This window comes from Struthio camelus, chromosome 3 (assembly GCF_040807025.1).
Source record: "Struthio camelus isolate bStrCam1 chromosome 3, bStrCam1.hap1, whole genome shotgun sequence".
Lineage (NCBI taxonomy): Eukaryota > Metazoa > Chordata > Aves > Struthioniformes > Struthionidae > Struthio > Struthio camelus.
The window spans coordinates 13,121,251-13,144,488 of record NC_090944.1 but is presented as its reverse complement, the minus strand read 5'-3'; the positions used below and the strand labels follow the sequence as shown (position 1 = coordinate 13,144,488).

Genomic DNA, 23,238 nt, shown 5'->3' with positions numbered 1-23,238 from the left:
ATCTCAACAAACAGAAGCTCTCCGCAATTCCTCTGTTTTGCCTGCCCAAGCCCATTGATAATAGCACAAATCTGTTTGTGATATCGCAGTTTTAGCGAGAGAAACGTCATGTCAGCAGATACAAGACTACCACCACTAAATCACTCAGGCAGTGAAAAGAAGCCAAGAAGAGAAAGACGACCATTCGTTCCTGCCATCAATCCACCCAGTAATCTCTAAGCAGTGAAGACAGCACTAGAAATAATTGGCTTTTTTGCACCAGATCTGCAGGGTGTTAGCAGTCCCATATGGAAGTATTAAACAGTGACTACCAATGTGCAGCTGTCTCTAGCAAATACCACTAAAATCTCATTTTTTTACCTATAGATCAGTCTGAGGGGGAAGAGGCAGTCCCAAAAGCTGACCAACATCAGTTTCTGCTGCTGGCAAAGTGTTTTACTGCTTCTACTCCTCTCTCAAAGGAAGTAAAAGTACAAGTAAATATCCTGGGGTATTGAAAGCAGAGCTAATATCCCTGCTTTTCATTAAGATTGCATGATACTTCCCATTAAAATATCTGTTTCAACAGATATTGCTTTCAGATAATTTTCCTTGGAAAAAACACTAAAATGAACGTGGTTTTGCCATTTTTGAGAACGGGGGTAGAGGAAAAAAAATTATTGCTGTGCTTTCATTTTGGTTGTATATTCATTTGTTCCTTAAACTTTTTATTTATTATTAAAAAAAAAAAAAAAGATTTAGCTGGTGACCGATACGTCGAAAACTATATGCTTCCTTGCTTTTGAGAAGAACCTTTTAAATAGGTCAAGCTACCGAACCACAATAAACTGCAGTTTGCACGCGCTTGGGAGAGATTTTCAGCTCAAACTTAACTCTACCGAGATTCTACCTCCACTCAACAAACGCTAGCAGATGGCACTGTAGTATTTTCACTGCACCTGTAGTTCTGGGGTACAGGAAGCTCTGCTGGCCCTGGGCACCTGACCGATTTGGGGTGTGGGGTAAGTTGAGGATGCACACAAGCTTGGTCTCTCACTCTACCTGTGCATCAAGCAATTACATCCTTTTCCAGCACTGCTTGAAGCTCCCAGCTGATCTGAAGACAGGCAGCTGCATTAGTGAGACATTTAAGTCCCATGATCGTAGCAACTGGACATAGATAGGGGTGGATTTTGTTAATTAGCTCTTCTATGGCGTTCTATGCAATGTTGGGTAAATACATGAAATCACATTCTTCACACACTAGCCCTCTGATTTGTGCTTTGCTTTCTGGGTGACCGTCTTGTGATTACAGAGCAATGCGCGCTTATAGAGTGAATGGAAGCAACAGGAGTTTGATGAATGGAAGATTTGATCTTACTTTCTTTGCCTCAGTATCCTTAATGAGTGTACCACTAACAACCCCTCACTGAAATATTGGGAGGAGATGAACAGAGATCAACAGCGCACGAAAGGCCACACAGAAGTAACTAATTCGGACTTCAGAAAAAAAAATATGCCGCATAAAAACACAGGGCCACACACCAAACAATAAAGAGAAAACAAAATACTCAATAGCTACTCATTAAGCAAGCATCATTCACCCAGTGCAGTAAATGAGTCTGTGGAAAAACTAGGCTGTAATCATGTAATTAAAGAATGTCTCATAATGTGTATGCATAGCAAATTAAGGCTGCCAGAGTAAGGCTGCTTGTGCATTCCCCAACTTTTGACTGCTTGTCTTTGCAACTTTAATAACACACTTCCAATGTAGTTTTGGGCATAAGATATTTAAATTTCAAAAGCATTTGTACACAAATTAGGTACAGCCCTCAGGTTGCTGGCATGATGCCAGCACAGCCCCTGCTGCCATGCAAACTGGGTGCTGCTGTACTTGGATACCGTTTTCACGAAAATACAGTAGAGCAGCCTCTGCGAGTGAAAGCATTAAGGAGCAGGCAGCGTACAGCAGCAGGGCAACGGTGCTCTCTGCTGGGTGAGCAGCAGCATGACAAGCGCTCTTCTATTAACGTTAAGCAGCAGCATAATCCAGCAATTAAGCTACGTGGACGTGAACTGCTCCTGGCCCAAATAGTTCAGTAAGAGCTGCCAAGTTGCATACGTGGAGGGCATTCTTGACAGACAGACTTTGCAGAATACACATTGACTCTGTATTTCATATATATGCATCAGTGACAGGTCAGCCTTTCTGGTTTATTTCTGTGGTAGTAAGGTGTTCAACAAGGTTTATTCTAGCAACAGGAGGTATGCTCATGTTAAACACAATAGTACTTTAAAAATGGAGTTTCCTTTTATTGTTGAAAAAGAAAAGTCTCGTGCCTGCATAATTTAAAGAAACTTTTAGGCTGAAATGGTATTTTGAAGAACAGTCAGTAACTTCTTTTAAGTCTGAACTAACACATGTTCTGCAGGAAGAAACCATTTAAAACTAGCTTATTTTGCCTCATGAAAGCTGTGCATTTTTGCCTTTTGTGGGGCGTATTTGGCTGAAATACTATGAAGATGGGACAGGGCACGGAAAAATCAATGTCAAAAAGTTTGAATGTTTTTTTTCTACTTTGTGCAGCATACCTCAGATGATGTCTCCCTTCCCCTTCCACAAACAGATCATATCAGGAAACTGCAAATTTGCTCTTTACCCCCCAGACCCCAAAGCCTTAGCCACAGCCTGACAATAATTTGAGCTAGCGCTGCTGAAATAAACAAAAACCCTAAAAAAGGTCACCCAATCTCAGTATCCCACTGTGTTAGCATAGGAGTCCACAAAGCCACGTTACAAACTGGATCAGGAAGATGATCTGAGAAGTAAGAGTAATCTGCAAACATTTTATTTTTTCCAGATGGATCAGGGCATTAACCTGATTGGGGGAGGCTGTGCATACACGTGTCTTCCTTGCAGCTTAGTCTCAACCAGCTAACTTGCAGGTATACTGTATTCTACCTACAGGCAACAAGTAAGACAGAGGAAGTAGGCAGAGCTGACATGGAAGACAAGAAATAGATTTGAGGATAAACATATGAAACAGTCTAAGGAGTAGCTCAAAGGAAGAACAGCAATCCAAGGAAGGGCAGAATTTGGCTCTATCCCAGAACATTTTACCAGTCTTCACTGCGCTGCTGAGTCAAGGCCTTGGACTGCTACAATTCGAATAAACCGATGTAAAAAGCAAGATGGCATTGGAGAATGCTACATTGTACAGTTCTGAAAGCAGAGAAGGGTCTAGTTTCACTTGCTGCTATCCTGGTACCAGTGCCCTCCTATAGTACTCAAACTGTAAACATATTAGTGAGAGGTTGCTATCTAAACTCTGGCATTTTATACTGGCAGAAAAAACTTGTTAAGCAAACACACAACACCAAACTCTGAGTTTACAATATACAGATAAGGAAACCTAGTATTTCCGGATAAAGTGGAACGGAATCACAACATCCACTGTCCTCTTTTTTTAGGGGATTACTGGAGTTGGTAGAGGATGCCAGTCTGGCAAGAATTCAGCAGGTCTGGACTTTTATTTATGTAATTGTCAATGGTAAAGTATTTGGAAGGTATATGCCAGAAATTCTCATAAATCAGAAAACAAGCCCTAAGCATAAGGAATTCAGAAGAGAACTTGAGAACAGTTTTTGGGGTGGGAGCTTGCCTTTTTTTTTTTTTTTTTTTTTTTAAAGCATCTTTCTCTGACATATCTCATACTGGTGACTATCAGAGTGCGAAGTGCACTCAAAGTGCAGAGACAAAGTGCAAAACTAGACAGATCAGGTATGTGGTCCATTAATAGCAGGGATCAAGAAAATAACAAGGAATTCACATGGAATTAAAACAGTATAGAGCCTGACTTTCTCTCCACTTGATAAGAAGGTAAGGAGTCTTATATTTAATAGTGCAAAGGGAAATTATGTAGAGAATAATCTAGGAATACTTTAAGAAGGAGCAGGATGAGAGAAGATGATTTAAAACTCAACAGCATCTACAAAGTCCCTTGTAGAATTTCTTACCAACCTTTTCAAACGGAATTCCACCAAGAGACCTGAATAACCTGTAACTCTTATTCAAGAAACAAAACAAAACAACAAAAAAACCCCAAACAAATAAAAAGCATAAAAGCAGAGAAAAAGTGATACCAACCTCAAGCCTCTTTTCAAGTGACTCTATTCTGTCTTTTTTGCTGGCCAAGTTAGCTCTTGTGTAGCGGCTCTGTCCAGGCAGATATAACACCTGGCTGTAACACTCTTCCCACACCTGGTTATAAGCTTCACTTGAGAGCTCTCCATGCCCCATTCCTTGCTTTACCACTTCCATCTCTTGTGCCAGTAGATCCTGTGCCTGTTGGAACGATGAGAAATAAATTGCAGTTACAATACACAGGATACAAGAAAATTCCTCTTGTTGTTTTCAATCCTTCAGCGTACAATTCGCAGGGGCAGTTCCTCTTTTCATACTAAAAGCTCACCATCAGGTTAAGCTAACTATGAAATCTAACACAGATGCTGTGGATTATAAATGAAACCCAGGCTAGGAGGCTACTCACAGCGCAACAATCCCTCATTTTATATAATTTGGCCAAACCTGACATCACTCTGCTATAGCTAATGAAAGCAGTGGCACAGCTAGATACCTCATCTTGTTGCAGAAGAACAGAGAGAAAAGCAAGGACCTTGAAGGGAGGGAGAACTGCACATGCAGAAGCAGCTGTTCTCTGAAATAAAACTCACTTTTCATTTCCTTTTGCTTGCCTTTCTCCACACAATCTGGAAAGTAAACTCTAAATCTCAATGGATGAGCTGTATAAGCTCCAGTGCAGGAAAGAACCCTCTGACTGTAAAACATTTCTGCTTATTCTGCGTTTCTGTTGCAAGATTCGAGCATTCTGCTGCTCCCAGGGCAGTTTATGAAGTAAATTAAGGTGAACTGAAAAGATTTATGCTGTTCTCACAACTCTATAACTTTTTAGCAAATAGTCTGGTCCACAAAACTATGTAGGCACCTCCAGATTTTATTTGGAGCTTAAGGCCTAAACGTCTTTGCGAATCTGGACTTCATTGATTGCAAGTGCACCTCCTCCCTTTCAACAGATTTACATGTGCACCAAAATTTCCATATCACATATCTCATCATAGCAAGTAGACTTATTTTTTATAACAGTGTATTGACAAGTAACTAATTCAAGCATCAAACACTGCTAAAAAAAGGTTCACTTTCCATTAGCTTCTATCTGCTATTTGTACACTGTGAGGAATTAACTTAAGACTATCTAGTTGTGATAGCCAAAGAGTTCCACAGCTTTATGAGCTTAGAGGACCATGCTTAGCATCACTGCTAATCCTTCCCAAAAGGGGACTACACATCAGGAAAAGGAGCATTCTATGAAGGGATTTTAGTAGGAAGATGTTCTACAAAATGAATAAAGAAATAAAGCAGAACAAAAAAACCCCAAGCCCCAGATGAAAGCTCAGAGAGAGGAAAGCTTCTTCGTTCATCATAAACTCATTTGATTTTAGACGAAGAGGGGATATTACTATAAACGTTAGGTAGCAAGCAGGAGCAAAGACGTAAAAAAGCTCTGCCTATCAGTTAAGAAGGAAAACTTCCAGGGACTCTGAAGAAAGTTTCCAGACAAAAACTACTGACTGTGTAATAGTCTCTAAGGGAAGTGATAGAAAACCCAATTCTTGCTGCACTTCAAAACAAACCAGAGAAAGCACTCGGAGAGTGCTCCTAAGGGAACAATCTGACTTTGGCAGGGCAGTGAAACTCATGATCTAACTGCATTTTCCATCTTTAATTTCTTCTGCTAAGAAATCTTCTAGTATAATTTTTCATTGAACTACAAATTGGAAGTACATACTGTTCAGTGTTTCTTATTCTAGGCTCTTGAAGCATGAGTCAGATATGCTCAGGGAGACAGATCTAAAATCTGTTCGTATTTCCTTAAGAGTCACTTTAAAGAATATACGATTTAGGTGCTGAGACCACAGCTATTGTTCAAAACATAAGTCTCAGATAGCCAGAGTCCACATAAAACTGAGATGACTTGGGTGGCACGTGACTTGTCCTTTTCATTCACTTTTATTCCTGTAAGCCTTTGGCCAAAGGCTACTGGTAAAACTTCACAGGTAAAATTCTTCAAAAGCGCTAACACAGCACTACGTGCGTGAACGCTCTCTCACTTGGTGGCAAAATAGAACATCTGTAGCTATTTAAATAAATGAACATCCCAAACTAGAATCCACGGTACAGGACTGCTGTCTGACTTGGGATTACAATGCAAAACAGGACAGATTGCCCAGACAGCCTACTGAGCTCTTTCAGTGACAACCTGCTCTGCCTATTCAGCACTCTAGGTATGCTTTAAGATCAATTGCCACAGCCCCACCATGCTCTGCACTAGCGCAGATCTGTTAGATCAAGCTTGAGAACTACAATTAAACTGCTTGATTTGCTGCTCCAAGTTTTAAGCTTGCCACCTTTGTCATACTCGATCTGCAACGCTATCAAAAAAAAAAAAAAAAAAAGAGATACTTAATACTTCTGTATTAACAAACTATACAGCCAGGAGAGGGCAGATATCACATGTAATTAAAGTTTCAGTCATTTAACATTACTTTACAGGAACAAAGTAGAATTTGATAACTGTTGGGGGATACTCAAAATGATAATCAATCAGAACACATCTAAAATTGTTATCTAAAAGAAAATGTCTCTGAACAAATATGAGATCCTCATCATCTTGCTGAGTGTCTAGATTAACATCAGCTCACAGGAAAGAGTATGTCCACTTAATTATCTACAGCCTCTTTATACAGCACTATGGAGATCTTCCAACTAAGCTCTGGGCAGGCTTGAATCCACCTTTTTCGAAAGGTGGCAGGATTGTGACGCAACGAGACCTTATGTCAGCAGTATTTAGGCCACACAATTCTCACCTTCTTGAGATCCTCTTTGGAGAACTTCTCATAAGGATTTTGTTCCAAGTAAGCCATATGTTCTGCACTGTTGGTTCCAAATCCTGGGCCTTTCCCCTTCTTACTCGTAGGCTGCTCTCCAAACGGGTGGTGTAAAAGATCGAAATGAAGCATAGTAATCATCTCTTTCTTTATTAGTTCTTCACTTTTCTGCAAATCTGTTAGAGGTGGTTCCACATTTAAAGGTCTTAGTATAGTTTCATTAACCTGACGAGAAATAAAAGAAAAACGTTCAGAAGCATCGCGCATCACCAAAAACCACATTACATTCACATACTTCCATTTGAGCAGAAGTTTCATACATCAGTCAAACCATGGAGAACAGGTGCTAAAAATCCTTGCTGTGTGACACAGGCATAGTAATCCAAACACCCAATTTTGTTTTCAGTTGTGCATATGAAATATCCAACGACAGTTTAACTGCAAAAGTCTCCCATGATGCTGAAATGAGCATATTCAAGTGATAATTTCATTCTTTCATGATCCATCTAGTTTGTATTTCTTCCCACAATGTAACCTTTATTTCTGTTTTTCTTTTTGAAAAGTGAGCGTGGTTTCCACTTACTTCTGAGGGCCGTGGCAGATTCTTCTGAACAGCTTTGTGCATTCTTTTTAGTTCCTTTGCACGCTCTGCATCGCGGATAGCCTAGACAAACACGCTAAATGTTACTCCAGCTACTGCAATACAATCAGATGCTTCCTACAAATGAGTGACACAGATACTAGTTCATTACTGCAGCTAAGATTCCTCACAGGATAAAGATATCACATTACAAAGCCAGAGCCAAGTAACAGGTAACTCGCTACAGGATGACATCAATATTTAGTGCCACTAAAGTTAACAGAAAGAATACAGCAGACTATCACTTATTATCACTTAAAAGAATAACCTGAAACTGCAAAAAGCATAATATTCATGTGCTTAAAATTAAGCCTATACCTCTGCTTTAAACTATATTTTCATTTTTTTGAGGGACAAAAGCAGGAGGCAGGACACACATATTCTTAAAGACTTAATTATAAAAAATGATGCATAACTCATAACATTAATGAATTAAGAAAACGATTCAGAGAGACTGATTTAGCCTGTATGTCTCTAATGTACGCCGATGGCAGCAAAGAAAACAAGTACATCTAACATTACGATTCTGTAGGAACTATAGCACATCCACTAAACACGTATGGAACTATGGGAAAAACATATAGAGAACAAACAAAGGCACTAGCTGCGTTACATATACCTACCTGCTTGCGAGCATCTACATCAGCAGTATCTTCTACGAAGGCTTCATCTACTTCATGTTCCTCAAGTTCTTTTTCCGCATTTTCAGGCAAAACAATCTCAAAGTCGTTCTTTGGAGCAGGAAGGGCCATGAGCCCAAGGCGCAGGTGCTCACGAGATTCTCTTTCCTGTTGAAATAGCAGTAAGATATAATGCTTCCGAATTCATGCACAGATACATGACAGGGCAAAATTCCATTCACCTACATTAACAGACACAAACGACGTGCAAGTAAGATCATCTGGCAATCTTAGTTTGCTACAAAGCCAACAGAAACCAATTTTCTGGGGGGATCTGACAAAAGGGGGCACCATTACTAATCCAGATTAGCCTACTGACCACTAACTCAGAATTATGCACTGTTGAGCACAGGAAGTCTCTGATGCTACAAGACAACATACAACTCACTTAAAGACAGCTAATAAAACTTTCATGCACAATTTGGGGAAAATATTCAGGAAGTAAAACACTGCTTTTCACTTCCTGGTAGTTTCAGGGCAACAGTGGGGATACACAGACATGCATTTCAAGAAACTCAAAACGATGCATGAGAATCTGTCCACAGTGATGATGCACACGGGTCTACTTGGCAAGCCTACCTGGAATATTCTCCCTCAGACCTTACTTTTTTCCCCATGCAATTGCTCACAGATCTGGGAGTTGTGGTCTAGTACAAAAACGACCAAAGAGCAGCATATCTGGAAGCCTGAGAAGTCTACCAGGAAACTGAAACCCCATTTTTCCTTCTAACAGCAGAAAGCCAGGCTTACCATAAAAAGGCTAAGATAGAACCAAAATAAGTGTAAGGACATCAAATAAACCTTGTCCTTTATGCTAAGGGAAAATCTGAAATTCTAGAATCAAAGAGCTACTTTCGTGAGAAGAGCAGGCCAAAAACTTTGAGTGGATACTCTTAGCTAGCCCAAAGAGAAAAACGTCAATAGCTTTGGTGGGAGATATCCAAAGCCACAGTTAAGGCTGCAGAATCAGCCACATAAAAGGAGTTCTCAAGGTGCTACCTATTAGTTATATGCCCTTTTATACCATGTCTAATTGGCAGGGTACATCTGGCTGAATATCCAGGAATGGAAACATCTGTTGCCAAAGGCGATGAAAGAATCTGGACGGGACTCAGATTACTGGACATCTCGAAACCAAGTGCTGCTAATGGCAAATTTTAAACTCCTTTAACTCAATGTTGTCAACAAGAAAGACTGATGAAAAGGTCCTATAGGTAAATCGGGAAGTGAAGATGATGAGGGATTTGAGGGCTGAGTGGGATCGCAAGAAAAAAATGAATCTCTCCTTGAGACGGGAGTATTTCCTGCTCAGCTTCAAAGACACAAGTAGAACTGAAACTTAATTACATCTTCTTTGATGACTAGTCCTGGAGTGCTTCCACTGAGCACACTCAAAGCTGTCAAAGCTGTTTTGAACTTCTGTTCTGAAAATTCTGTTCTTTCAAATAAATTCTTGATGATACAACAATGCAAAGATTTGATTTTATCATGTGATGAGCACAGACTTGTAGACAGGTGGTAGAAATAACACTTGTTATAAAACAAAATTCTGTTCAGGAGATAAGTAGTTAACATTCCTGAAAATCTATTCATCTCCACTTCTCATGTACTTCTTACCAGTTGTTTTGCATAAGATGGGTCACTGTAATCTGCCATACCCTCTTCTGGGTTGATGTTCAATTTATCGCGCAGCGGAGTTCTACCAGGCGTTGTACTAACTACAGGTTTCGGAGTTAGTCCTCCACGAGGAGTTAAGCCTTCTTGTCCCTGAGAAGGTGTTCTAAGAAAATGTAGATACAGTTAATTTCCCCCCTCCCCAAAGAGCTCTATTTCAAATGTCCAAATGCTATATAAATGTATAGTTAATAAAATTTATAATAAAAATACATAATAAAATAATAAAAATCAATATAAGCAAAACTTACAGTAAAATTCATTGTTTGTGCAGTTAATAAATTCAATATAGATTTTGAGACAGTGAAACCATAATACAAGATTAAAAGGAACAAACAAACCGTTTACACTTGTCAAGGTGCAACGAAGGACCCGTCAAGCTAAATCTAGGCATGTCACTATGTTAACAGAAGTTTCACAAATTACTCCAACACCATTTCCCACCAGTGCTTTTGAGAGAAAAGATTACCTGGTCACCAGACACCACTTCAGGATTCAGCAATCCGGATTTAATTGCAACCTCCGATTTCACTGCCACCTGGGGCAAGTCATTCACTCTGAAATCATCTTGCTTAACAACCTTGCCATCTTACAATGGCATGAATCACTCTGAAGATGCCTCTTTCCTTTCACTGATTATTGAAGGAGTATTTACATTACACTAATTACTTCTAAGTACCTAAGGTCAGGCAAGATGAATGGAGTCTCAGACCTTCTGGGCCTCAGTTCCTTTTCCTCTAGACTGCGAAAAAATATTGTCTCTATCCTAACAAGCTATTGGGGCATAACTACATGAAGGATTATAAGGCACGCAGATGATGCCTTGGATATAGATACTTCAAAGTTTTCCTTTACCGACTTAGGATGACGTTTCACACAGTAATTAAAAAAGAAAAAAAAAGAAAGACAAAAAGCTGTTGAATGCTGAAAGGAAACAAGATCAGGAAGGGGAAAATCTTGTAGAAAAAAGCCTGGTTAAGGCAGCCATCTACATTAACTTGAAATTTCACACAGCAATGAAAAGAATGTGTGCTGTAGAGAATAATCCTGGCAGAGATAGACTGGATGAGATGATTTAATACATCATTTCTGCTACTAGTTACTGTAATTCTGTAACGTCAGTCTCACAAATAAGACGTAAGATGCCATAATGGTGGACACAGACAATTGCATATACAGCCTGACACACGCTACTGCTCCTATTTGGAGGGATAACGTAGTGACCCGTTTACTGGGTATGTCTGTGAGTGCATGCATGGCAAGCAATTCCTTCTCCCTTTGCCTGCGGTTGTACATAGATTTTCATGATCTCACATTTAAGATAAAGTAAGGATATCTGCAGGGTAACATTTAGAAAAAATAGCCAAATTAGTTTTTATGTTTTCATATAAATGTTTCACAGGATCTATTTACTTTGCTCATTATACTAGCAGAAAAAAACTATTCCGACTTCCTAGAAGAAATAATTTCCAGGCCAGTGTTTCTCTCTCGCTCTCCACTTCCCACAGTTGTCTCAGTTCCGTGCAATGTTTAAAACCCTCTTATAATTTTCAAGAGCATTTAAGAATTTTCTTACAACACATGATGTTGTAAGACTTCTTATGGAAGCTCTTGCCTTTCAATAGATTTTACCAAAATATTACAAATCTCATACTATCACAGAAAAAAGTGTACTAAATAAAGTACTTGATCTGTCGGGCTACATAACTACATGCTACTCTACTTCACTACTCTGTTTCCTAAAACAAATATGCCTTCCTTTTATTCATTTTTAACCACTTCACAGATTTTTTTTTTCTGCTCAAGATGTTGGATCTTCACACTGATACGGCATTTCTGTAAGCAGACAAATTCAACACAAAACTACCCTGTTTACATGTACAAACCTGAACTTCAGAAGCTAAAAATGAAAAATGTAAGAAAACCACCACCACAACACACCTCTTTCAGTAATACAAAATAATCCAAATCTGCAGACAGATCACTCCAGGCCAAACTATATTCATTCTGCATTCCATTGACTTCAGCAGATCTCCAGAAAAGGATTAACTTGTGTAGATCCAATTACAAGAGAAGGGCTTCTGCATGCAATTTTTTAAACAATAAAATGAAGCTGCTTTTAAGAAGCTGCCATAAAGGTTCCTTTTATTTTATTCTCCACTTTTCCTACTAGCGTGATACAATTAAAATTAGAACCCGAGTTGAAAAATTTGGCAGACAAAACATATCGTATGTAATATTTTTTAGCTCCATGGTATTTGGCATTTGTGCAATATGTATTTATTCAGGACCCACTGTAAGAGTTAAACCAACAATTCCCTAATATTTAGATTGGCAGGATAAGAAATATTTTATTTGAGATATATATGGCTTATAAAATATTTACCCCAGCTTTTCAAGGGTTCAAAGTGGGTTTGGCTAGGAGACCTCCCACACCTTCGACACAGAGGTAACCCTTTGGAAAGGCTAGGATCCACGCACAGAACGACGCTCCACCGTACTATTTATACTCCTGTAATACTTCAGCATAATTAATACCAACCACCGAAGCCCCTCACCTTGGACCAAAATCCCAGTGAACTATACTCTGTACAAACATAAATGAAGGTGATGTGGCTGAGCTTGCCAAAGATACAAAGAATGAGAAAGTTTTATAATAGGGCTTTAAATAAAAGCAGGTTGAAATTGGTTATAAAGCATTTATCAAATCCTACTATTTCATACACTGAAATCTGCTTCCTCCACCCCACCAGATGCAAGTACAGCCAGTTAGCCATTAGAGAAGAGTTTGCTTTACCTGAAAGGTGTGGAAAGGACGGTATTTGGGGTCTGAACAACCTGCCTCTGTGGGGTTACCCCTGAAAAGTCACTTTCATGCAAGGGAGTGTTAAGACCTCCTTTCAGGGGGGTATCTACGTTCGTGAGAGCCATCAAATTCTGCGCTTCCTGTGTAACAGAAAACACATGCATTACACCACTAAGACTTTCAGAGTTACTCTCTGCTATACACGTTTGACAGATTCAGAAGCAATAGGAAATGCAAAGAGCTATTTCAATATCAAAATAGTCTGTGGAAAATATTTAACACTTTTTAACTTTAAGACCTATACACACGGTACTTACAAACCCTACAGTTCAGCTGAAAAGGATTTTAATCTTTATTTCCAGTAAACTATATAATATACCGGAATTCCAAAAATGAGTGGGTTGCCTAGCATTTCAGCTGCCTTCAGTTTGGCAGATTCCATAAATGTGCAAAATTCATTCGTGACTGAATACTCAAACTAGCCTAAGGATCCTGATTTTCAGAAGGAACAGTATGCTTGCCTTCTGAAACCAATGTCAATGAAGGCATAAGTTGATCCAGATCGCACTTCAAACAGAAGGTTCCCAAATACCTGGTTGCGTTTCAGATTTCTGGTCCGTGAGGGCTTTTATGAATACCCTCTTTTTTTAAAAATGTTTTGTCTTTTCGGTGATAAAGAATTGGGGACCTTGAAAATAAGTTGATATAATGAAAGAATTCCATACTGCAACTATCTTCACATAATACTATTAATCCATCTCCTCGGGTATTGTAGCTTCTGTGATGTCAGAGTACTCCACCCCAAGGCGACACGTGTGGCCATTTCTGCAAACACTGCACCGAGACTTACGAGCAAAGAGAAGGTTCCTGAGTCTGCAGATCACAATAATCTATCACGAAACAAAAACTAATGAAACACCACTTGTTATCAAACCAGCATGTTTTGTATTTTTACAGACTGGCTGCACTGATTTCATTTAGTCACCTCCACAAACCTAACAAAATATTATGCATATCACTACCAGTTTTTGGAACAACCCAGACACTCGCTCATACAATCAATGCAATCCAAAAATAACCCAGAGGTTGCAAAGGTAGGTTTTTGATAATCCTAGTCTTCAGTATTTTTAAGCCAGTAAAGTGCTAACAAAATGTACTTGCATTATCTCAGTTAACTATTTCTAATTAATTGAAAGAGAAGCTGAATGAGAAAACTAAGTATCAAATGATATGCAAGAATTTGTTTTAAGGACATAAATACAATATACAAACTTTGCAGCTGAAAGCATACAAGAGAAGGAGAATTATACAGAACAGCAAGAGTGCTGAATGCTAAAAGTTATATGCAATATATAATAATAAAAAAATCATGATGGTTTGATGTGTGGTGCCAAACGACTGATCAAATAGAAGTGGATCTGCTTCTACCCCTTTCCACGTGTCTTGCGGATCATGCACCAATTCAAACACCATTATTGCACACAATCTAAGGAGTGCTTTCTTTGGTACTTACATCTCCTATTCAATTCATCACTGCACTAAACTAAAAGCCTGCTCTATAAATTTATACTTCACCTGCAGGATCCTGTCTTGTGCTGCTGGAGTTTTGGGAGTCCTTAAGGCTATGCTGTTGTTCGTCACATTATATTCGGACAAAAGAGTGCTGGAAGCCGAGTTTGTAATTCCAGATTCCTCAGCAGTCTGCCGTGCAATCTCACTTGCCTGGCCTACTTTTACAACTTCTTCAAGTTCTGTATCAGATATCTTTAAAAGGAAAACAACACCAAACAATGCATTACTTTTAGAAGAACATAATCCTTAAGTTGCATGTCAGAAAATACTTGGCATTTTTTTCTCGACAGCACTACGGAATGGCTTCTTCTCACCCTTATCCTCTTCACAGGTGTACAGTGGACAGTATTACTTAAAATGCTGTCTAGCTGGTTACTGACTATGTCTATCCAAGAAAACAAACAAACAAAAAAAACCAAAAACCACCAGTCTCCAAAATGTCATGGTCACAAGAGACAACCCAATTACATGCTGCAGAAGGCATTAACATATGATAACACAACACCTCTCCCCAACATTTTCCTATAACCCTTGCTTAGAAATCACTCCGAGATAAGTCTTCCGCATATGCATAAGCCCATTGGTTTTGGTCAGCTCACGTCTTCCAGCAAAGAGCAAATTCCAAGGTGCTACAAGATAAAATATGACGACCAGATCCTCCTGATAAAATAGAAATTGTTGATTGGCATTACCCTTACAAGTTATTTATTGATCAATGCAGTTTACCTGAGGAGCTGGAAGCACTAGTTTACTTCTTTTTTTTGTAAACTCTGACACTCCACTGGTCTGTAGAATAGCTGAAGGTAAGTCTGATTCTTTTTTCCGTTTCATATGTTGTTTGTCCTTTTTGCGCTCTCTTCCCTCCCTTTCACTGTCATTGTGGACGAGATAATCGTTTTAGAACACAAAGAACAGCCGCACAGTAAAACAAACAAGCAAACCAATTAAAGAGCAGAGAGAGCCCTAATCAAATGCTGGATATGTTGAAATAAAATATGTTGCAGGAAGAGTGAACCACCTTGTGGTTTAGAAGTTATATGATTAGATACAGCCTGCAGATCACGCAGCAGAACTTACAGTAACAAAGCAAGGTAATGCTTTCGAATTACAGAATTAGGCAACGGGTGGCTGCCTCAGCTACAGTCAGTACAGGGACACTGGAGTAAGAAAATATGTCAGTCCAAGAATTTAGATAGCTGGAATCTGGATATGAGCAGTCCCTCTTCCTCCTGAGGCTGATAAAGGAAGGATCACATTCTTTGTGGGATACAGGAACTAAGTTCTCTTTGGTGTTTAACGAACGTTACTTTCTTCAAACAGCAATGCAGTGAGCCTGTGAAATTACAGGTTAGTAAACTATAGCAGTCTGAAGCTCCTGTCAGACTCTCTGAACTAAGAATCATACAGAAAGAATTAATTACATGAAAAGCTAATAAGCTAAACCGGATATAGTACTGGATCTGCTCTCTCAATAAAAAGCACTTGGCAGAAGTAATGTGAATGCAATTGTACAATTAAGTATGTGCCATACTGTTGCTGATGAAGACGTGCACTTAATGTCTCTAGTGCATGTTTGGAAGGGGGGAGATTAAGCATTTAAGGAGATTCTGGTTAATAACATTATACCAAAATATTAGAATACCACCATCAAAAGTAATAGTAAAACAAGTAAAAGCTACTCCTGCAAGCAATTTTTATAAAGCTGTTCAGGAAGAACTGAAATTATTATGAGTGAACCTACTGCTGAAAGAAGATGAACCTAAACAAACATCTTAACGATTTCCATTGAGTAAGAATGAGTGTGGAGACCTTTATTCTCATGGAAAAAAAGTCAACTAAATCTTTTCGTAAAAAAAAAAAAACAAAAAAACATGAGACTGAAAAGCTAGAAGCAGCATGTGCTACAATCTGTCCTATGGAAAATACAACTCCTGCCCACATCATATTTCAGACATTTCCAGGACCTACATTTATTTTTTATGCATATACTTCTACACAGTTTTCTCTACTTAGTATAATACATAAGCGCACACACACACACTTACGATCTTAATTCTCCATCCAGGTCTTGCTGACGTAGCTTTCTGAAATCTGCATCCAGCGACTGATAGTTTTCCTCGGATGTATCATAAAAACCTGGGGCAGGTTTCTTCTCAAATGGAATTTCTGCATTATAATCCACTCCTCTCTTCTTTTTTCTTTTCTTCTGGATCTCAATCCCAGCAGCTCGAAGTTCTCGCCTCTTCTGGAGAGCGGCAAGACGTCTAAGGAAACACAGTAATACATGATTTAAAACGCACACCTGTAAGCAACTCCTGTATCCTAAGAGCTGATACCAGCTGTTGCTGTGATAGAGGCTGCACATATTTATACCAGAATAGATTCACAGATTACTGTCCAAAATTACTATCAAAATCTCTGATTCTGCAAAGACTTAAGCCTATGCCTGACTTTATGCCTTGTAAATGCTCAAAAGTCAATGAAAGAAAGGAGTCCCACTATATAAAAGTAAGCATAGATTTACCTAGCTTCTTCCAGCTGCTTCTCTCTTGCTTTTCTTTTGGCCTTCTTTCCCTGTGTGTTGGCTAGACGAGCTCTAGCTTCAGAGAGCATTTCAAGTTCATCTGCAGAAGTACAGATAAATACAGGTATCAACTCTGCACTTAAATATGGGAGTAAGGGAAAAGATGATGTTAAGATAAGAAAGTACTCTTGAAAAGCAGCAAGGATCAATGTTTTCACAGGAATTCTGCATGATCTCTAAACCCTAGTCTTCTCCAAGTTTCTCCAAAACATTTTCTAAACCATCAGCCAGATGAAAGCAAGACTTCAAGAAAAAAATGCCAAAATGTTGAAAATGATTCAACTAATTTCTGCATCGAATCCGAGCATGTAAAGAAAGAGGCAGCAAACTGAGCACACTAATGAAATTATAATTTCATTTACATCTAGATCCAAGAGTACTATATTAGTGGAACTTGGTAACTTCATTTTATATTTGGCCTTTGGTTGCAGAGCACTATAACTGTGAATCTGTGGCTGTTCCAAAACAAAACAAACAAACAAAAAACCTCTCAGCCCATTCACAGAATTTTACCAAAGCTCAGTATTTAGTCCATAACACTGTACAGGAAAAAAGCTTTTAGTGTTATGGTTCGGTAGGGATTCACCTGGGAGGTTTTAGCTGATGGGAAAAGATAAAAATACAGAAATAAGAATGATCACAAGCAGGCACTTGTCAAAGCAAAGAACAGCCAGCCAAGGCAAGAGATAACAAAGACAGATGAGAAGGTATGAAACATACTAATAAAAGGAACAGAAAACCCGAAAGAGTAGAAACAGACTGGTCAGATACAGAAATAAGACAAAATCTGAAGGAAAAATAAGAAAAAAAATTTTGTTCCCATTTTTCCATTATGGATTTTCTTATGGTTACAAGTGTGTAAAAAGAAAAATTCCAGAGATCAGCTTTCTGTAAAAAACAATAAATAAATTCCTTTCTTACCTTCATCCATATCAATAGGATCTGGCCTGGCTGGTTTGGTTTCTGGATTTGGATCAATTTCTCCAGGTTTAAGTTTCCGAGGATCATCAGCAGTTTCTTCCTCATTGTCCCTCTGAGCAGCTTTGTCCCTGAAAATGCATCATATATATCACAATTAACTTTCTGTTTTCCCCGGCCTGACAACAGCCATCTCTTCCTTAGAACATCCCATAGACTGACCGAGAAAAATATGCTTGCACCATACCATACAGTAAACTTTACACAATTACTCACTGCAGAAAAGATTCACAAACATGGTACAGTTACCTAAATAATTGTTAAGTTAGCAGAAAGAAACTACATAATATTATACTACAACAACGTAATATTATATAAAATACAAAATTGACAAAGTTGACAGTAGTGAACTCTGCTCTTGTAATCTGTTAAAGTTCAACAAGAAATCAAGCAGTGTGACAGCATGAATACTCAAGAGTTTCCCGTTATGCTTTTAAATACTACCAATCACATCAGAACTAAAAAAGCTCACAAAAGAAGACAGTACTTTCCTTCTCTTCTCCTGCCCCAAAGAAACTCTCTGCATTGTACTAAGATAATGGCTGCACATTCAGACATTCCAATAATGTCTTTTCTGTCTTTTTTCCTGTCTTTGTCTGTCTGTCATACATACACACACACACACACTCACGCTGATCAGCCAGTCAAAAAAACTCCCAAGTGAACCAAAAATGGAAGGATTGCTTACAAAAGACCTCAGCCAACTTGAAACCACTGTACTGCAGCATCCTGGGAGAAGAGAATGACACAGCAATACAACAAACTGCACAGATTTTCCTGTTATGCACCTCTAGCAGAACAGTAACTCACAGCAGAAATTCATAGTGTTCCAAACACTGTGCAGCAGTTCTTCCAATAATTGGGGCAATGGTTCTCCACTGGGTGGGCATCAGCTTTGCCAGGTGTAAGAGTTTCTCCTCTTCTTCCCGTGACCACTCTGTCTTTTTGATGCTTGGGTCTAGCCACTCGTACCTGTTAAAAAGTTCAATAGTTAAGAGGGACAGTTGCAAGCTATCCATTGATCTATCTTAAATTAACTTATAACAGTGTTTTTGAGCATCACTACAATAAGATTTCGTAATCTTGACACATATACATATTTAAGACTTTTTTTGGTATAAAAGGATGTTACTACAACGTACTTTCATGATATAAGTATTTGAACTTTAAAACGTATTATTAACCCACCACTTTTCCTACAGATACTGCCTCTTCCTCCATTCCTTTTCTCTCTTCTGACAAAGCAGAGTCACAAAATTAACTCGGAAAAAGAAAGGTAAGACTCACAAAAACCAAAGTTACCAAAAATGGTAGACTTGTTTGGTCTGGATCCTTCTAAGAGTTGTCTTATTTATCTTTAACTGTGTCAGTACTGTTACCTTTACGCAGAAACATTCTGAGAAGTATGTGCAGCTCAATACTTGAGAAACTAAGTCTGATCCTTAAGTGGATTCATGCTGCATTATTTGCATCGCTTTTATGCTACCATTTTTGATGTAACTTGAAATATGGCAGTGTAATTTCTAAATATTGATCCTCATGCCAAACTCATCAAAAAAATAGAAAATTATCTGTAAATAATTATTTGACAATTATACTTCATTGAAAGCAGTTCTTTTGATTTAAAACACCTGTAAATACAGAAGAAAAATTATGTATGTAAATTCGGTGATTCTGTACTTGAGGACACTGCCATCACTTGCAAAGTGAACGCTTGGCTATTTTTCTTCATATTCCTTTTAAGCAATAGGAATTTGCAATAACCACAGAAATGGAACTCAAACTAAAATCACTGTTCCTCTATGGGCATAAATCAATCTTCAGTAACTTCTAAATTCACAGTAACTATGAATTTCATATTCCCAGTCATGGTATTTCTCACTTACCATCTGGCTTTGCACTGCTTTGCTGATTTCCTATGCAATAAAGAAGCAATACGAGACCACTGGTTTTTGCCATATTTCATCACAGCTGCTTTCAGAATTTCATCCTTAAAACAGAAATTATGTATATTGTTATGGATCACCAAAACTCGCAAAGCGGAAAGACTCAGCTGAAGCAGAAGAGAATGCAGTAAGTTTCATAAAAAGGGCTGACCCACTAGAAACGACAAAGCACTACTGCTTCTTTTCCACATTTTATTTCAAGATGCATGAGAATTTGTATTCCAAAACCCACTGAAATTGATAGAGACTGAATGAAAAAGACTAGGAATGATCACTGCGGCCTACTTCGCAGGCTTGACAGAACTTTCAAAATTAATAGTTTCAACGTTCTTACGCATGCAGTTTTTGATGGTTCTGTAGGTCTTTTTCAAAGAATAGTAATAAAGAGGCAGGGAGGTGTTTATCTGTTTGACAGTGATAGAACATTAAAAAAAAAATTAGGATAGATCCTCTGAGGTGGCTTGTTTTAAATAACGCCCTGAAGTGGGTTTTTTTGCAAGTTTTAATGCAAACCTGTGTTGCGATGGAATATTCACCTATAAATGGAAAAAGCTGTTAAAAAAATACACCACAAAATATGAAGTTCCTCTATTCTAAATAAATCCTAAAATAAACCACTGAAATGTTTAGAATGCTACATCCAGAAATGCTGATCCGAAAGCTTACAAGCTTATGGGGAAAAATACGTAATGGATTCAGTTAGGATTACCTCAGCTTGGAGGCCAGGCTGTTCATATATATCAAACTATACACATAGAGATATGATCAAAAGCTAAAAATTGTAATTATTGCCTTGTCAACCCATCCATCCATTCCTCTCTCCCTTTCTCCACAAAAACGGCTTCATTATTTCTGGTCTCCCCACAATTCAGAAAATGGTATTTTAAATACTTCACAGCTATTCTTTATAGCCTTGTCAACCACGAATGTTATTCTATATCCAATAAGATCACGTAGTTTGCTCAGAATCTGTTTGGCTGCACAGTGCAGATGCTAGTCGTCAGTGACAGACTCGCTGTCTAGCGCGGACAGTTCCCACAGCGCACAGCAGCTTCAACTGCAAACTAATGAGCTTCAGCTTGAGATGCTACAGGAAGCAGTTCATATAATCTCTATTAAAAAAGCCCCAAATTTCCATAAATCCTCTCTCGGTTTCTGAATTCTACTCACTGTCAAATCGCATGCAGTAGCCATACTGATGACAATAGCAGACCGATTTGCCAGTAATCGGTCATTTTTTTGACCGTCAATTAGTTCCGCTTTTTGTATTTTTTAATGTTGTACATTCACATTACATTAATCATAAAAATAGCAGTAAATACAAGAGCTTTCTATTTCATCTCTGATATACAAAAGCGGGTGAAACAACGATCCATTTAACCCACTGCTGTTTCTCTAACAGTTGCCAAAATTCATCAGCTATGGAAGATGATAAGAACAGCACACGTACACAGCAGTACTTCTTTTCCTCCACTGACCTGCAACTCAACAGCCTCCTGATGCAGAGCTGCTATATAGCATAGGTGTTTAAGAGAACATAGGACATTTATCTTCCATTAATTTTTCTTACTGCTCTTTGAAACTATGTAAATACTTAGTGTCCACAGTATACAGTAGCAGAGTTCTACAGTTTACTGTGTAAGTAAGTAAGTAAGTAAGTATCTCCTTTGCTTTGAACCTGGCACCTAGCGAAATTAATCTGAAATCTCTAATTCTTGCACTATTGTTTTCTTTTTCACTATTATTTATAGTTCTGAAAGAAACGTGAGGGCAAAAACAGGGTAGAGATCATCTTCTTTTCTTTAGACACAGGGAAACATTTGTGCATTCAAACTCCGGCCAACACAGATTCTTCTGCCCAAAACACTCTGGGCTGCAGATGAAGAGCCCATACCTATCTTCAGCTTTTCTGCATTAGGAAGGGTCTCCAAGAGGAACGAACTCCAGCTCTTTCATATCCCAAGTGAGTAAGAACCCTGCCCATGCAGTACAGGACAAGTTCCAACCTAGAAAAGCGACACCTCCGAGCAGGGCGAGGTGCAGGTGGATCCACGGAGAAGCTCGAGTTGCTGCGGGGGCGGTTTCTGCGTGCCAGGAGCTACGCATGGCCGAGCTTCCTCCCCCCCCCCCCCAAACACATGACCCCCAGGAGAAACAGCACTGAATCGACCTCTGCCGACCAGGCCAGGGGACGAACAGGGGGGTCCAGTCTGCAGGGGAAGCAAGCCTACCAGAGCCGCGGTACTTCTAAAGCCCTAACCCTTTATTCCCCCGCTAGAGAGGAATAAGGAAGACCCCAAACTCCCATCCCCGCCGTGGAGGCAAACGACCCTACTACGGAAGCCCCTCCACGCATGCGCGCCACGACCGCTCCCACAGCGCTTGCGCACTAATGTAGGGTGACCCCCCCCCCTTCCCCCTCCCCCGCAATCCCGGAGGAGGCCCCAACCCGGGGGGGAGGATATTAAAGCGAACCGGCTCCTACCTCGGTGTTCCGCCACACACCGCCTTTAATCATAATCCGCGGCATCTTGGCGGCGAAGGGGTACCAAGCTCGGCAGAGGAAAAAGGGGTGAAAGCACGGAAACGCCGCTCGTCACAGCCGGGCCGGCCGAGACGCGGCGCAGGCGCTGTCCGCGGAAAGGCGCGCGCTCGGCGCAGGCGCAAAGGGGAGGCCGTAACGGCTGCGCGGGGGGGGGGGGGGGAGGAGGGGACGGCACCGTTCGCGCACGCGCAACGGGGACGACGCCAGGCTTGGGGCTCTGCGCAGGCGCCAAGCCCAGGGCGGCAGAGCCGTCTGGGCGGGGCTCGAGGGCGTGGCCAGGAGAGGGGGCGTGGCCGCCCGGGGGCTGCTTCGAAGAGGCGGAACAAAACTCCATGCGGCGAAAAGGCTTGGGGTTTTTTTTAACCTTTTTTTTTTTTTAATCTGATCATTTTTTTCTGTCCTCTGCTGTGTAAGATTTCACCAGTCTTACTTTTACAATGTGTTTTGCTAAAGTATCTTGGAAAAAAAAAAATCCACATTAACACAAGGCAGCCCGAGTGAAAATTGGAACACTGATGTCCAGATTTTAAGAGTTACTTAAATCTTACATTTCAGGCCCCTGCACCTCTTCACCCGTCCTTTTTCTGTTATCATTGTTTATTGAACTCTTATGTATTGCAGTCTTCACTGCAAAGCTTCCTTACTGTTTACATAAGGTTTCAGATCTTCCGTTCCAATAATCAGAAAAACAAAACCAAACCAAAAAAAAAAACCTGAGGCTGAACTTCCCTATTAGGCACTAATGAACCAAGTTGCTAGTATGCTTCCCATCCTAATCAACTTGTTGACATTGTCTAATCCACTGTTCCTGCAGCTGTTACTGTTACTAAACAAAAAAAAAAAGGCAGCTGGGCTTTCAGCCCTATTT

General features: G+C 39.6%; 1 protein-coding gene across 1 annotated transcript in view; it reads right to left on the bottom strand.

Annotated features, from left to right (window-relative positions):
• Positions 1–22,597, bottom strand: part of CDC5L (cell division cycle 5 like) — a 36,557-nt gene extending 13,960 nt beyond the window's left edge. Inside the window, exons 1-14 of the mRNA XM_068936976.1 lie at positions 22,311–22,597; positions 19,766–19,869; positions 18,690–18,851; positions 17,823–17,950; positions 16,842–16,941; positions 16,363–16,581; positions 15,044–15,188; positions 14,321–14,509; positions 12,737–12,885; positions 9,883–10,045; positions 8,209–8,373; positions 7,529–7,609; positions 6,925–7,170; positions 4,127–4,324 (exon numbers count right to left, since the gene is read on the bottom strand). Of these exons, the coding sequence (XP_068793077.1) occupies positions 4,127–4,324; positions 6,925–7,170; positions 7,529–7,609; positions 8,209–8,373; positions 9,883–10,045; positions 12,737–12,885; positions 14,321–14,509; positions 15,044–15,188; positions 16,363–16,581; positions 16,842–16,941; positions 17,823–17,950; positions 18,690–18,851; positions 19,766–19,869; positions 22,311–22,355 (2,094 nt within the window). The 5' untranslated portion in view covers positions 22,356–22,597. The remainder of the gene's footprint in view (positions 1–4,126; positions 4,325–6,924; positions 7,171–7,528; positions 7,610–8,208; positions 8,374–9,882; positions 10,046–12,736; positions 12,886–14,320; positions 14,510–15,043; positions 15,189–16,362; positions 16,582–16,841; positions 16,942–17,822; positions 17,951–18,689; positions 18,852–19,765; positions 19,870–22,310) is intronic.
• Positions 22,598–23,238: the final 641 nt, after the last annotated feature.